A 17196-nucleotide genomic window follows, 5' to 3' on the forward strand; every position below is an offset into this window, starting at 1 on the left:
GGTATTCAAATTAATACAAAAGGTTATAGAGCATGCCCCTTTTAGAACGTTATGAGATGTCCCATTAGTTGTGTTTGTATCACATAAAGCAAGTGCATCATACAATCGACCCATACATGCAAATGTATTATATTTTATCTTAAAAGCTCTGTTATGCCATATTTACAGGTCAAAAGGATGATCCACAGTTATGATTGCATCACATACATTGCATGACATCATGCAATTTATCCATATATGCAAGGGTATAGTATCCTAGCTTGCAAGCCCCAACGTTCCCTTTTTACAAGGTTGTTTGGTTTACCACTTTTACAAGTTGATGGAGGGTATAGTATTAAGTTGTACCTTTTACGGGTCGTAAGGCTTGTGGCCTTTTACAAGGTCAAGGGTGTTCCATTAATTATGACTTCATCACATACAATTCATCACACAATCTACCAATATGTACAAAGGTACAGTATTTTGTCTTACAAGCTACATTGTGCCCCCTTTACAAGGTCATGGCTCATGGGGCATTCTATAGTTAGTTATGATTGTATCACAATATATTACGCAATCTATTTTGGTTATAGTGCAAACATGCCCCTAAAATTTGGGGGTCTTTAAATTTTTCCCCCTAATGTTACAGAATTTGGATTTGCATCTCCAACGTTATATGCCATTTTGATTGGTAGCCCCTCTATCTATTTCTTGCTAACATGTCTATGAAATGCCATATGACTATCACACGTGGCAATTGGTCCAATAAAAACATAGCATATGGATTTTTCTATTATTTGTAATTAAATAATTTAAAAAATCTTTAAAAAACATAAAATAAATCCCTAAAATTATTATTATCTATATATATAACCGATACCTTTGACTTTTTGTTGACCTCTTCAGAGCTTATTACATTTTTTTTTTTTTAAACAAAATTATTTAACTTTTTTACACCTCATTATAATATATTTTATTTTTTTAATTTCTTCAATTATATTGAAAAAAAAAACTTAAAAATACAAACCCAAATTGTATCAATCCAAAGTAGAGTTCTAAAGAACATAAAATTTCATCAAAAAAAAATACACCAACTAACCATGTGTGTGTATGTGTGTGTGTGTGTGTGTATATATATACAAATTCTCAACTTAAAAGGAGTCCAAGTAAAAATCAAATGTTTTAATATATTAGCTCGCAGTTCTAAGCTTATCATACTCCTTCGTAATATATTATGTATATAATTTGATCTTAAGTCTCAACAACAAGCTATCATCCTAGGGTAAACTTGGCGCTAGATTCAACCCACCAATAGATTGATTCATCTAAATAATTTCATTGTGTTTTAACTGCTAACTTTTTGGTTAATGTTTTATTACATTTGAAATTTTCTTGCAGATTTTAACAATTGTAGCAATGGATTATTCTTTTGAGGGTAGAACATCTTTCTTTTATATTTCTCTATGTGTAGTTACATATTCTTTTTGTTTATATATTGTTTCAATAATTTGTAGGCACCCAATTTTCTAATTCTTTAGTTTCATCTAAATTTTTGGGTTTATTTTTTGCATTATCTAAAACTGTCTAGCATATTTCAATGGCATCATTTTCATATATTTCTCTTTTGTCATATTTTTTCTATTGTTTCAATAACTCTAGGTTTAGAATCTTCTAAGTTTTTACAATTATTTTTTGGCATTATGGAAGTCTAAACATCTAACTTTTTGCATTAGTTTTAGCAATATCTGAACATGTTTGGCAGATTTCAACAACTATACCAAGGGTTATTCCTAATTTTGAAGATAACTAATTTTTCTCTTATATTTCTCTGTTTTTGTAGTCATATATATTTTGTTTTGTTTCAACAATTCCTTGGTAATGAATCTTTCCATTCGCTGATATTTTAAGTTTTGACTTCTTCATCAAATTGTAACAAAAATTCAAGTCAGATATGAGCAATTTATGCAATGGTATAGTTTCATTATCAATTTAATATTTCATAAAATTATTTTTAGTCTACCATACAAAAAAGTAAGTTCTTGTGCATTGCACGGGTTAGCGGCTAGTTATTATTATTTTGTTTCTACATGTTATCAAGTAATGGCATGAACCGGTTGATTGTTTTGCCCACAAAATGAAATTCTTCTTCGGAAACCAACACAAATAAAAGAGGCAGATCAACAACGTAGTCTACTTCAACGAGAAACTTGAAAATGATTCAATTAGTATTAAAGATTGTGGATTTAGTTACTAAACCCAATAGGCTTTAACAAATTAGGACTTGACTTTGGACACCATATATAACTAGTGGAAAATGAGGTAAAGGTACATCAGTGTGAAACAAACACAAATAAAAGAGTCAGATCAACAACAACAAAAATTCCATATCAACCCCTTCATCAGCAGGAAACCCACCCAAAAGCTAAAAGAATAGCCGCAAGAGTGAAATGAACAGCCACAACCCACAAGAATAAATCCCCCACGGTGCCGATCTATGGAGAGAGAGAGAGAGAGAGAGAGAGAGAGAGAGAGAGAACGCTTTAGTATAAAGAGCTTAGTACATGGTTTCAATAATAGACAATAAAGCACACCGAAGAACAGGGCAGAAACATGCCTTAGAGTAAAGTCCTACCAAACCAGATCTTATGGCATAACAAAAATCGTTTACTGTATTCTAACAAGTGATTCTGCACTAATATGTATTTGCATTGAAAATTACTTAATCATAAAAAAGTAAAACTTCTCTATACACTTCATTCACAAAAGCAGTCTTCAGATATCATAGGATTTATGTAACTATGTTTTGAACTTAAAGACCGAATCACATGATAAAAAAACAGACCATTATCCATCTGACCTATAAATTCCCTGCTCTAATTCTAACAGGAGAGTAAAAATCTACGTAAACATTAAGATCGAAAGAGACATATGTAGAGTTGCATGTTTGGATCTCATGATTAGAAATATTCCCCAATAAATTTACTGTAAGTTTGAAGTCCATCATCCAGGCGTAGCAAGAAAACTGTCTTCTCTTAAGTCCCCCTCTTTTACCAACCTTGAATCATCAATTGAAGTAAAAGCTATATCAGATAGACCTTTATGACTGTCAGACCCATGAACAGTGACAGTTTGCCTTGTTCTTATTACCTGTATCAACAAAGAACAATGAATTAACATTTTCATCTTAAACATTGAAAATTAAGGTGTTCTATAATGAAACTCAAGTAAAGAAGGAAGAAAGGTGACATCAAATTTTTTTTTTTTTTTAATGGAGCCATCAAATACTTGCTAAGAACCAGACTACCAAAGGTTTACACCAACTAAAATTGCAAGTCGAATTGAGTCCCTTATGTTGTCTTCAAAAAAAAAAATTTACAATTATGCATGTAGTGTGGAGTGTGGGGAATATGTTACCTTCTAACAAAAAAAAAGGTTGGATAATTTACACACCATAAGTAATCAGCATATTATGTAATCTACAATGGAGAAAGTTTCAATGATAGTGCAATGGGAAAATAGAGACCACAAGAAATTAAATGTCTATTGAAGTTAGTTAGAATATATGCTTCTGGAGAGAGTTTTGTGGTAAAAACACATAAGATAAAAGATAATAAGAGAAGACTTACTTCGACTGGTTCAGAAGAGACATATCCAATGTCAAAATAATAACTTCATTACGTTTCATGGATGTGCATGCAACCTAAAGAAGTGAACAAATTAGGTATATATTAAGGTTAAAATTCCATGAGAAAATTACCACATACAAACAATTACAAGACAGTAAATCAACCCAGACAGCAGATGCATTTTACAAAATGATTCATATTTTCAAACTATAAGCATCATAGAGAGCATATATATTCCTTTCAATTCCAAATAAGAAATATCGTTCATATCACTAAGGAAATGATAAGCCCAACGCTCATAAGTACTTATTCAATACAAACAGCACATAATACTTGTTGGCTAAGCATGAAAGTAGAAGTTTAGATTCTATTTTCATTTCTCAAAATATTGAACATAAAAAAATGGCCTTCATTGTACAAAATAATTCAAGGATAACGCCTTTGAGCGTTGATGAATGACAAGGGAACTAAGAATAAGAAAGGAAGAGAATAACCTAAATTGATGGTGCTGATTTGAATCATTTGACCACTAGAAAACTAAAATTGATACAGTAGAAGCGTAACCACAACACTACAGTGTTACAAACCTGATCCTTAGAAGATAGAATATATAAAGAAATTTTAGCATCTTGGGAAAATGGAAACGGCAATTACAAAATTAGTAATAGCCTCTGAAATTCCCATCATCTTAATGTTAAATGCATGCTGGCCTAAAACTTTTTTAAGGTAGTGGAAACTAAAAAAAAGTTCAAAGACAAGGAGGACAAATGTGATAAGTGTGTGCTTATGAAGCCAAACTTAATGCATCAACTAGGACACAGACACCAACTCACAGACACACATAAAAAGAGGTGGTGGGAGGATATTAAACAAATGACAGAAAAAGATACAAATGGCAGTCTCCAATTAATTGGAAAAAGGATCCATAGATATAACCCCCAAATTAGTAGTGACTGAGGTGCAGTTGAGTTGAGCTGAAGTGTCATGTACAGTTGAAGGTTAGAAATATAATAATCTAAGAAAAAGAAGGAAGAGAAAAAGTTACGAAGTCCTCATTTGGTCTCTTCTCAATAAGGTAACTAATTAGTCTACTTCACAGAGAGTAAAAGCGATCAACATTGCATTTATACAGGGGCGTAGCCAGGAATAATTACTTGGGTGGCCCGGGTTGTAAACTCCGGCGATGATTTTCCGGTCCTTTGTATGGATAATTTATGTCTTTAGGTTAATATGGACCGGCTATGAAATAAGCACGTCGAATTTCATCTTGTTCATTGACATGGAATTCATATATTTGTTTACGTGATCCTAGATTACAGTCTATCTCTTTAGATTCGATTCTTGAACATTTGGAGGGACGCTCATTAGGCATTGAAGTATCAATATTTGTTTCTACAGAAGTCTTAAGTTTTGAATGACTAATATCTTTTTTCTTAAAGAACGTATCAATTGTTTGTCGTTTGCTCATTATTTGACACCTAATTTTAATCCCAAAAAAAAAAATCAATTCAACAAATAATAAACTAACTTAGGGAGAGACAAATAATAAAACAAATCAATCAAAAGTATAGACAATAAAACAAACAACATAAACCAATTAACCAAATACCTAGCTCTGTGACAGACTCACGGCCCACTACTTCAATTTCCTTCCATAAATTTTTTTTTTTTTATAATTTACTTTGTGTTACACAATACAAGCCAGTCTTAGCCAGCAAGCCGCACCCGGCCCCCACTCAAGGGACAAGACAAACAGCACGCACAAAAGCCAAAAGGGAAAAGAAAAGGTTGGTCTAAGTCTCAAAGTCAATGGATGATGGATCAAATAATAAAAAATACAACAAACACAAAAAAACAAAAGACTTGGACAAAGTAATAAGTATAAATATCTTTGCTGGGAAAGGGAAATCACAAACATTGAAACATATCCTTGACCTCTTGATATTTCATTATTTTCATATTTCTATTAAAGTATCACAGGTGCTGAACTAAATACTGATACAGTATCAGTATTTAGTTCAGCACCTGCACTTCAGTTGTAGTCTTGTAGAGAAAAAGAGAGAGATCAAAGAAGTCAAGTAAAGAATGAATGAGATACCTTGAGGCAGGGCAGTAGCGTCACGGTGAGCTGGTGGAGGCAGCGGCGTTTCTGAGGCAGTCAGGCAGCAGAGGCGTGAGCCGGTGAGCGTGACACTATTGAGTTGGAGGCGTGAACTGAGAAGGTAAAAAACTAAGGTCAAGCAGAGGCGTAAGGTGAGATTGAGGCGTGAAGATTGATTGTTCATTTGTTTGTTCTCTCTTTTAATTGTTTAGACGGTGAGGATTGATTTCTTTCAGACGGTGAGGATTGAATGTTTTTGCTTGTGTTTAATTAGGTATTTTAGACATTGAATTTGGGCTGGGCTGGAAGTGCAATGGTTAGAAAATGATAATTTTGTTTGGTTTGGCAATTGGGGCTGGCTCTGGCTGATGGGGCTGGATGTGGGCCATTTATAGACTTAAAATATAAAATTATTCAAAACATAGAGATAACAAGCATCCATTAAAAGATTAGCGACTCATTGAAAAGAAATTCCTAAATGATATTTTTTTATGATATACAATTTCAAAAGTCATCAGGTTGATAGCAGGGAAGCATTGTGAAAATTTCAATCATTGGTACAAACATGTGATGTATTCGTATACTTCACTGAAATTTCCATCAACAAGCATATCACTAGCGCAAAGGTTGAAATGTGAACTCCAATGCCACGAGCTTTCAGCGTTAATGCAAGCACAGAGACATTCTAGAGCAAGATATCTGGCTCTGGAATGTAGCATCCATAATATATATATATATATATATATATAACTTCTAAATGTATATCAGTGAAAAGAAGCACAGTTGAATCCATACCTCACCTTGGTTAGCACAATTCCAGCGGACAACATCAAGTTGTTTATGTAAATAGAGGTGCATTAAATGTTTAGGTTCATCTTCCTTAAGCCTACCAGGGTTTTTTATTAAAAAGTAAAAAAGAAATAATTAATATAACGTAAGATTATGTTTGTTTTTAAAGTACACCACAAAGAGATAGTAACCAAAATTTATGAGTTATGATATGTCAAATTACATAATTAATACCTTAGGGGATAGAAAGACAGCAGTTGCTATAAGAAACTCAAGACATGAAGAAAAGACTTTCCAAAATTTTGTGGACGCATGGACTATGTCAAAATTATTGGGTTATAACTATAGAATTTAAATCAGATGGCAGATTAAAATTTCGTAACACTAGAGAGAGGAACGACAGGTCATAGTGCAAAAGTTTGATGTACTAAGCAATTCTACTCCTACAAGTTTCAAAATAATATCCAGTTGTATCGTCCAATTACAAAACAGGATACATAAGAATCTGGACAAACCAGAGTGAGAGTATTAGCTGAATTGGAAAAAAATACGCGCACCATTTTAAAAACTAACATCTAAGAAGATTAATTACTGACTCTCCCAAGCTCAAGTCAACTACCAGTTGATCAAAGATTACTAGCTATCCTACACATAAGGTTTTACTATGACTTTTTATTGGGGAAAAAATGACTTTACAAAAAGGATAGCTAGCTGTATTCCGTGGATATGATATTTGGCACACATAAAAACATTGGTAGGAAGATTGATCTAATGGTGATCTCAGAGAAAATCAAGCATTGTTAAGAAGCCCAATTTTGAGTTTTTATAATGGTTATGCTAATTTCTGATAATGATGATAAAGAAGAAGATTTCATTCTAAGTTTGAAGAGAAAATCAAGCAATATTTCATTGAAGTTTAAGCAACCAAACTTAACAGGATTTCCATTCAAGTTCATCTTATATTTCAGGAAAAAAAAAAACTTGGCAACAGAGGAAGTTTTTAGATGCTAACTGACAAACATGTTCAATACGCAAAGAAAAACTATGAACATAATTGTTGCCTTTTTTTTGTTGAATAAATGATAAAATGGTCCTGGCGGGGCTTGAACATGCAACCTTCAAACATGTAACGATACTGGAATATGATATTGCTTCCAGAACAAATGGTGCTTTCATTTTCAATTTCTAAAGGCAGCATATATCATGTGTATGTAAGTTTCTAGCTTTTACAAATTTTCACAGATAGAAAAGAGCATTCACATTGAAGTCAGTGAATAGACAATTAAACATGCACATTTAGCACACGAGAAGCAAAACAAAGAATCATGACTCTTACTGTAAACAGTGACCCAATATTGCATATCATAGACATAAACACTAATAATATTAAAGATTAAATATTATTTACTTTTTCCTATATTAAACGATAAAAATCAAATCAAGTCATGTAAAACCGAAGTATTGTAAATACTTCCTAATGTACACACTAGTTATATATTGTGTACGTGCATCAGTGCATGCCTATTTATTAGTGTTATGTGACCATTGGATTTTAGTTAACAAGTGTGCTTCAATCATGTTGAATAAGCCTAAATAAGCCTCCATTTGCCTTAGTCAAAACTCAAACAAGATACTTGCCAAGTGAGAGAAACAGTATAGCAAGTTATATATAAGTAAAAGTAAAAATGCAAGACTCAGCCTATATCTAGAAGAGAGAGAATAATGATTAGAAGGGGCTTCACTGACTATGACCTCAAGTATCATTTACATAAGTATTCTTAAGTTCCTTAAATGAGAGAGAGAGAGAGAGAGAGAGAGAGAGAGAGAGAGAGAGGGATATATTAAAACAAACAAACAAAAAACTGCTCCTTTTAATAGTAGTTTAGCTATATTCTCATGACATGAGCTGACACATAGCACAACTAAGAGCGCATAAAACTTTTGGAGGTTTGTTTTGTTAGAGCAGTATTAAAGTTTCTTGATAATAAAAAAGGCATGCATGAAACTTGATGACAATCATCCAACAGAATTTAGAATATGAATTTATTTGTGCACAAAATTAAAGCCCTAGAGTGCGTGAATTGGAAGTCACAAGTTTTGTTCAATCTAACAAGTTATTCACTTGAATGGTTTGAGAGCCTCATAAACTATGGGGGGAAAAAAATATTTAATCGAATCATTCAATTCTTCAAGTCTACATTGAGTAACAAAGTTTTGACCCATTCACAAGGGCAACCTCATACCAAGAATCATGTCCTTGATTGAGGGTTTAGACTTGATTTCAGCATAGTTTCCTTTTGTCGGAATCATGCAGTACTTTAAAGTCATTTCTCTGTCCGTTGCAAAAACTATTTGAAGGCAGTTCTGTGATCTTCTCCCAAGTGCGGTGTACATCTCTATCTCCCTCTCCGTTGTCAATGACCATTGTATGATTTGGGCATTGTGGTATAATGTTTCGTGCCCTTTGAAATCACTCAAAACTATGTTTACTAGTACTCTGCACTTTTTTTAATCCAAATCTGTTTTAATTGCTACGAAAGAATTCACAAATATGGATAGAGTTTGCATACAACCCAGCTTGGAGGAATTCCTCCAATTGGGTTATATGGCATCTTATGAAATTGACATGTGTCCTACTCCAAAATTATCTAACACACTAAACCATGATTGGCACATTAAAAAACCAACTTATTTATGATTCAACTTATTTTTACTATTATTCATGAGCTCACTGTACCTTTTAATATTATTATGAGTCTCACTATACTATTACAGCTAACTTTTACCTTTATCGACAATACTTTCAACAAAATGTTTTCAATTTTAAAAAAATAAACAAATCTCAAACAAACTCTTATGTAAGCTAAGTAATGTTGAGTCAAGACACATGTCAATTTTTTATGATGCAACCTAATCCAATTTAGCAAAATTCCTCTAAACTTGGTTGCATATAAACTTCTTGCTTTGTGTTTAGACTTGATACCTTAGTTACTATAAGAAACATTTTCCTTCAAACTAATGACCTCTGCTTCATAAAGCACCGTTGTCAATCGATTATGCAATCCCTGGGGATTATGAATGTTAGTATCCCACATCAAGCACCGAGCCAATTTTCTTTGAATCAATTTAGCATCAAAGCAACATTTGGTTAGAACAATCACAATCCAACTAGGGCCAATTTAAGATAAGGTGTATGTATTTTGCAACGTAAAAATAAAATTAAAAAAAAAAAAGAGGAGCAATGCAACATTTAATTTAGGTTCACAAAGACAATGTAAACCAGTTTGCCAGCACCTTCTGGATTCCCATGTGTCAAAAGATTGTATAGGCTTTTGACACAGATTTTTCACTATTAACTCATTGACCTTTGCAAATTTTTATCTATTTATAAATTTCCTTCTATTTTTTCTCTATGCAACAAATAATCAATGGAGCATTGTATCAATAGCCATGTCCCATTTTTTAGTCTCTAATTATTAGACCATTTGCTCTCTAGTATAACATCCTAAATCTAATCAAAAATCCTATGCTTTAACTAAAAAAAGACCTCCCATCAACCCAACATAAATGGCCTCTAAGTAAACATTCACGGTAAAAACAATCTCTCAAACATTTCGTCAAACACACAAAACACAATATAAAACACGAAACTTCAATCTTTTAAAAAACCATTACATTGTTTTTCCCAAAATAGATTCATATCATCACAAACTACACAAACACCTAATCAAAAAAACAACAAGTAGTAGTTTTTTTTTTTTTTTTTTTCAAAATCTAACCCGTCTATCTACTCTTAAGCCCTCTCGCCTCTGATCCTCCGAGCGAGCTGGATATCCTTGGGCATGATGGTGACTCTCTTGGCGTGAATGGCGCACAGGTTAGTGTCCTCGAAGAGCCCAACCAAGTAAGCCTCGGCGGCTTCTTGCAGAGCCGAGACGGCGCTGCTCTGGAATCGGAGGTCGGTCTTGAAGTCCTGAGCGATCTCTCTCACCAGCCTCTGGAATGGGAGCTTTCGGATCAGGAGCTCCGTGCTCTTCTGGTACTTCCTGATCTCTCTCAGAGCCACCGTTCCTGGCCTGAACCTGTGTGGCTTCTTCACTCCTCCGGTCGCCGGAGCTGACTTACGAGCGGCCTTTGTTGCGAGTTGCTTCCTTGGCGCCTTGCCTCCGGTGGACTTACGAGCTGTCTGCTTGGTACGGGCCATTTGGAGAAGGGTAAAGATCTGTTTGGTTGGTGGGAAAATGAGGGAAAAGTGAAGAGAAAGTGTGTTTGTTTGCTGTGATGTGAAGAGAAAGGGTTTGGAGTATTTGTAGTGTGGTTTTTGGGGGAATAGAGAGGCGGGAGATTGTGAAATTTTTGGGGAGTTTTGAAAGTTTGAGGGAGAGTGAATTTGGAGCGTTGATTTGGGGGAGTAATGTACGGTGAGGATTGGTTTGGACGTGAGTGACGCGGATTGTAATCCGTGGCACTGTGAATTGACCAATAAGATTTGTTTGTGAAATCTATTCGCGGGATCTATTATTAGGCTGAAAATTTTTAACCTTTTGAACTGGCGGTGAAATTCTATGAATCTTTTGGTTTTGGTTTTTTATTTTGGGAACACATGGGCGGTAACAATTTCAATTCGGGTTTTGGGCCTATGACGAATTTTGGATTTCTTCGGCCCATCTAAGTTTGGACCCTTCAAGAAGTCTCCAAAATAGTTAGAGCCTTAAGCCCAATTTCTTTCCTTTTTTTTTTTGTCCCGTCAATCGATAGTGATGAAAAATGGGGATTTAAAATTTTGAATTCTAGTTCTCTTTTTAATTTAGAAAATCAGCTTTTGCTACTAAACTACAACGATCTTGACAAAGGCCTCAGAGTTTAACATTGATAAATTAATTAAAGAGGAAATAACAATAAAAATCACTTTTAGAGCACCAATGTTAAACTTGCAAAATTACAAATAAATTTTTCAGATCAATTATACTATCTTCAGTTAAGGTTTTACAAAATTAGACTCCCTAACATTCCAAGAAATAACATTTTCACCCTTAAGATTTATATATAAATGCTATAAATAGTCAATGCAATTTCACACTGATACTTTTCTAACAAAATATTTCATTTTTGAAAAAATATTTGTACTCAAACTATGAAAGTATCAGTCCAAGAAATGTTTGGGAGTGGGGAAAGTGCCATTTCATGAAACAATTTGGAAAAATATGAGTCATTTATATATATATATATATATGAGAAAAAAAAAAGTTAGTGCAGATTACGTTTCTTAGTAGATTACACAGAATCATTTGTAGATACGAAATCTTGTGTTGGAGAAGTAATGATGTGAGAGGACATGTACTTATATGTTTCATTTATACAAATCTCAACTACAAGTGTCAGTCCAAGAAATGTTTGGGAGTGGGGAAAGTGCCATTTCATGAAACAATTTGGAAAAATATGAGTCATTTATATATATTTATGAAAAAAAAAAAAAGTTAGTGCAGATTACTTTTCTTTACTTTTTCAATCAATCTAATAAACACACTCAAAGAATGAAATCTGTTAGTCTCACCGCTAGCACAGTAAATTTTCAAAATTATGGTATTATTTGAGAGCCGAGTTTTGCGCGTCGAAACTGCGTTTGCATTTTTTAGCTAGTCTCATGGCACTGTTCGTGTACCAGCCAAAGCACAAAAACGCATTTAATAGTGTTTTGCCTTCTAAAAAATATTTTGCTACAATGTTTTCATCAATAAATTTTTAATTTTCAGCTAATATGTGGTATTTAAACAAACTTCAAATAAGAGAATTTACCATATCTCTCACTTAAAAATCAATTTCACCGCATGCAAATCACAGCCCAAATAATCACATTGTCAACACTTAGTCAAAGTGCTACGGCTAAAATTTATCATTACAATAGTTTTATTAGAATAATAATTTCAACACTTAAAGATGAAAGGATCAAATACTTTGCAATAAATCTCCACACACTCATGTAGAAATTAGAATACACCAATGAGTTATCAATAAAAAAAGAAGTTTTCTTGTACTGATAATATCACACACTACACAAACTCTTCCCTATTTCACCCTTTCTTCCTTATCTTCTTATACTGGATGCAAGCCACTAACTCCCATCACCTAAAAGAGAAAACTCACACTGCTTAGTACCTACACATTCAAATTGAAACCAAATCACTGTCCAATTTAAGTAGGTGATGAAACTTATGATTGCCGGAATGATTGTGGCCTAAGCATTTGAAACCAAGCACTATCTCCTTCCAATCCAAACATCAGTAATTGCCACTCCAAACGATCAATTAGCAATCACTGAACCACAATCAACTAAACGTGAAATTGATATTGATATTGATATTGATATTCAAGACAGCTAAAGCAATCTAATTAGATATTAGATTTCCACAATTCTACACAAACATAACAAAAACATAAAAACAGAGATTCCAGATCTAAACAACGAAAACCTAAACACAGATCTAAATTCAACTACACCAACTTTCTCTCTCTCTCTCTCTAAGCTCTCTCGCCTCTGATCCTCCTAGCGAGCTGGATATCCTTAGGCATGATGGTGACTCTCTTGGCGTGAATGGCGCACAGGTTGGTGTCCTCGAAGAGTCCGACCAAGTAAGCCTCGGCGGCTTCTTGAAGAGCCGCGACGGCGCTGCTTTGGAATCGGAGGTCGGTCTTGAAGTCCTGAGCGATCTCTCTCACCAGCCTCTGGAATGGGAGCTTTCGGATCAGGAGCTCTGTGCTCTTCTGGTACTTCCTGATCTCCCTCAGAGCCACGGTTCCGGGCCTGAACCTGTGTGGCTTTTTCACTCCTCCGGTCGCCGGAGCTGACTTCCTGGCGGCCTTTGTTGCCAGCTGCTTCCTTGGCGCCTTGCCTCCGGTGGACTTACGAGCTGTCTGCTTGGTACGAGCCATTTGGAGAAGGGTAAGATCTGTTTGGCTGGTGGGAAAATGAGAGAAAAGTGAAGAGAAAGTGAGTTTTAATCGTTGTGATGTGAAGAGAAAGGGTTTGGATTGGGGTATTTGTAGTGTGGTTTTGGAGAGGCGGGAGTTTGTGAAATTTTGGGGGAGTTTTTGAAAGTTTGAGAGAGAGTGAATTTGGAGCGTTGATTTGGTTGAGTAATCTACGGTGTAGATTTGTTTGGAGGACAGTGACACGGATTGTAATCCGTGGCACTTTAAATTGACCAATAGGATTTGTTTGTGAAATCTATTCGCGGGATTTATTATTAGGCTGAAATTTTTAACCTTTTGGACTAGCGGTGAAATTCTATAAATCTTTTGTTGGGCTTGGGCATAGTTAGTTTAGACCGTCCATAAAATAGTTAGAGCCTCAAGCCCAATTTCATTCTTTTTCTTTCTTTTAATTCGAGAGTGATAGAAAATGGTTCTCTTAATTATGGAAAGCAGCTTAGGTTATTAAATAAGGATCTTGACCAAGGCCTCAAAGAGTTTAACACTGATAAATAATAAATTAGTTAAAGAGTAAATAACAGTAAAAATAAAAATAGCATTTGGACTTTAGAGCACCCATGTTAGACTTGCAAATTTGCAAATAATTTTTAGATTAAATTATACCATCCTCCGTTAAGGTTTCACAAAATTAGACTTCATCAAACATTTCAAGAAATAACACTCCTTCCATTCAGATTTATATATAAATGCAATAAATAATTCAATGCATTTTCACATTGTAACTTCTCTAACAAAATATTTCATTTTGGTTTTTCACCAAAGGAAGAAAAAAATTCCCTTTCATTTTAAAATATATTTTTACCCAAACTATAAAAAAAAAAAAAAAAAAAAAAAAAAAGGAAATGATACTCCCCCTTTAGGTTTGTGAACATATGATGATACTCCCCTTTGAGATTTATAAATGATTTCTAGCTATGGAATATTGTATTGGGGAAGTAATGATGTGAGAGGGCATATATTTATATGTTTCATCTATAAAAATGTCAACAAGATGTGTCATTTCATGAAATATTTGAGTGTGTGTATATATATATATGTGTGTGTGTGTGTGTGTGTGTTTGTGTGTGTGTGTGTGGAAAAAAGAAAAGAGGTTGGTGCAAATTACTTTTATTTATTTTTTTCAGTCAATTTAATAAACCCACTCAAATGGCAAATTCCGTTAGCCTCGAATTAGGATTGGGTTAGTATTGCACCCAGTGGCGGAGCCACACACAAGGGTGGGGGGGCCTTGGCCCCCCCAAAATTTTAAAAAATTAATTTATAGTATGTATATAATTTACATTTTAAAAAATATACCATGTAAAAATTGAAGTTGCCCCCCCCAATTTTGAGTCATTTCAATTGTACTCTTAAAAGAAAGAGAAATTATATTAAAATCATATAATTTAAGAGGTTTAACAAATTAAACTATGTAGAAAATGATAAATTTTTGTACATGTCTAATAGAAGAAATACATGACTTTTATATACTCATTAAAATTTAGAAGATAATAAATTCTCTTAGAAAGTTAATTTATATATATGTGTGTGTATAGAGGTTTGTCTTAACTATGTCTTAACTAATATATTAACATCACAACTTGGCCCCCCCAAACCAAAATTTCTGGCTCCGCCCCTGATTGCACCCAATGCAATTACCCCCATTCCCCTCAACAAAAAAAAAAAAAAGTAACTACTCTTACTTTTTAACTTTTCTTCCTTTTTTTTTTTTTATTCAATGGTTGAGATTAAAGTTGTTTTTTTCAACTTTAAATCTCAGTTATTTAGAACTATTGTGTTATGTGCAATACCTCAATCTGCTAGCCTCACCACAAGCATGCTTTTCAATCCAATCAAGTCAAGCAATTTACCATCGCTATCTTTTGCAAAGTCAAAATGTTGCAACGGAAGTTTGATTAAAATAATAAATTTAACACTCAAGACTAAAGTATCAAATGCTTTACAATAAATCTCACCAAACTCATGTAAAATACACAAAGGAGTTATAATATTACAAAATCATTACTAGTTTACTCTTTACATTCTTATTTTCTTATAGGATTACACCTATCTCACTTATTGGATGCCACAATTTTAGATGCCTTGATACATTAGTAAAAAGTAGTTGTGAGGGTCCGTTTTTTGACATACTGTCCAGACCCAAAATAGAAGAAAGGACCCCGGGCCTTGCAATTATTGTGTTAAGGAAACTGAGCTTGGTTCACCACAGCTAAAAGGGTTGTTTACGAATCAAGTGATGCACAGAGCGGAAATCCTACAATTCATATATACTAACTAACATGGCTGTACATATATATTGAACAACAAACAAACAGTAAAGGAACAATTCTTAGAGAAGAAATGCAGAAAATTAAGGATCCTTAAATCAATAAGGAATATATCATTGCCTTTGTCTGAGGAATTACAAAACATTCACTAAGACATGTTACAAGGTCCAAATGAATTCAAAAATTACAGACTTAGAGAGTCCTCTTAGCCTCCAAGACTTGCAAAGTTTAAGCCCCTATGGATCCGAGTATGTTCTATAGTGGCTGCCCTGTTACACCAAACAATATTTCTTCCCTCCTCACTACTTTCTTTGAATGTTTTAACTGAATTTTCTCAATGATTCTACTCTAATCCACTGTTGCTAAATAATGCCTTTCACTGTTGTTGCTTCCTCCTTTTATAGCGTCACCTTAGGGCTTCGGAATACCATTGGTTCTCTTTCTTTACTCTCCTGGACAACAAAGCCCATAGCGTGCCATCAGCTTTGGACCCATTCTTTGTTTCTCATAGTTCTCTTCTTTTGGTGCCTTTTCTCCAAAAGTCCCTTGCTGACCTTCCATTCTAAGGTGTCTTCGGGGGAGCTGACATTCAATTTCTCTTCCTTCAAGGCTTCTCTATCTTCCTTTTTCCAAACTTAGCTTTTTGGCCAGCCCTCCTTTTTGTCATTTTTTCCCAGTAAGCCAAATCCTTCCCTGCTAGGTCGAAGGTTTTCCTAGCTACTTCCCCTTATGGATTTTCTTTCTGGGTTCCCCGAGGTACCGGCCTTTTGCTCCTGAGTTGTTTTCTTTTTAATCATATTGCAATCTCATCCAAATTGCATACAAACTTTGAAATTTGGATAAGTATCAAACAGGGTTACTCTACTATTAACCAAAAAATATGAACGTATTAATTATATTGCAATCTTAACTAATGAAAAAATAATATTAAACTTGACAAACTGTGCAACTTGGATAAGATTGCAATATAATTTGGGTAGGTATGAAATAATTAAAAAAAAAAGTGAAAAATATTATTTAAATGAATGAGGGTGTATAATAGATAATCTGATATAAATGTTTTTGCAAAGTGGTTTTTTAAAATAGAAAAAGTTAGCTTTTTTTTTAGGGGGGGAAAAGTTAGTTGTTACGGTAAAATAGAAGGAAAGTTTTAGACGGACTGATACGAATGCTCTAAGCTTTTGGCCTTTGGCTAAAAAAAGCAAGCTCTCAAAATTTAGTTGACTTTTGGTCTGTTGGACTGCTCAAATAGTGCAAGGGTTGCAGACTATTGGAGCAAGTTTAAGAAGCAAGAAAAATACATTAAAATGTCAATTAAACTTACAAGAGGGAGGAAGGAGACCAATTTTCCTAAATAGCAGTTGGGTGATCAAGGACATTAACTAATGAAGATTCTGTAATGAATTAGCCCAATTAGAAGCCCACACAACCATTGGTGACATGC

The 17196-nt window shown here is 34.0% G+C and overlaps 2 protein-coding genes and 1 long non-coding RNA gene across 3 annotated transcripts; all 3 read right to left on the bottom strand.

The window, feature by feature from the left end:
- Positions 1–2707: 2707 nt before the first annotated feature.
- On the bottom strand, positions 2708–5825 carry LOC142605587 (uncharacterized). The gene is made up of 3 exons (XR_012839086.1): positions 5704–5825; positions 3606–3679; positions 2708–3126 (listed from the first exon to the last, which is right to left on the bottom strand). It is a non-coding gene; the product is annotated as an uncharacterized LOC142605587 (long non-coding RNA).
- A 4308-nt stretch (positions 5826–10133) lies between these two features.
- LOC142607247 (histone H3.2) lies at positions 10134–10807 on the bottom strand. Its single transcript, XM_075778669.1, has one exon. The coding sequence runs from the start codon at positions 10697–10699 to the stop codon at positions 10289–10291; it is 411 nt and encodes a 136-aa protein (XP_075634784.1). The 5' UTR covers positions 10700–10807; the 3' UTR covers positions 10134–10288.
- Positions 10808–12872: 2065 nt separating this feature from the next.
- LOC142607248 (histone H3.2) lies at positions 12873–13551 on the bottom strand. The gene has a single exon (XM_075778670.1). The coding sequence runs from the start codon at positions 13423–13425 to the stop codon at positions 13015–13017; it is 411 nt and encodes a 136-aa protein (XP_075634785.1). The 5' UTR covers positions 13426–13551; the 3' UTR covers positions 12873–13014.
- Between the last annotated feature and the right edge of the window lie 3645 nt (positions 13552–17196).

Source organism: Castanea sativa, chromosome 8, assembly GCF_040712315.1.
Source record: "Castanea sativa cultivar Marrone di Chiusa Pesio chromosome 8, ASM4071231v1".
NCBI lineage: Eukaryota > Viridiplantae > Streptophyta > Magnoliopsida > Fagales > Fagaceae > Castanea > Castanea sativa.

What these genes read in the sequence shown, in the direction of transcription:
- LOC142607248 (XM_075778670.1), bottom strand. Translation starts at nt 13,425, where the DNA reads ATGGCTCGTACCAAGCAGACAGCTCGTAAGTCCACCGGAGGCAAGGCG.
- LOC142607247 (XM_075778669.1), bottom strand. Translation starts at nt 10,699, where the DNA reads ATGGCCCGTACCAAGCAGACAGCTCGTAAGTCCACCGGAGGCAAGGCG.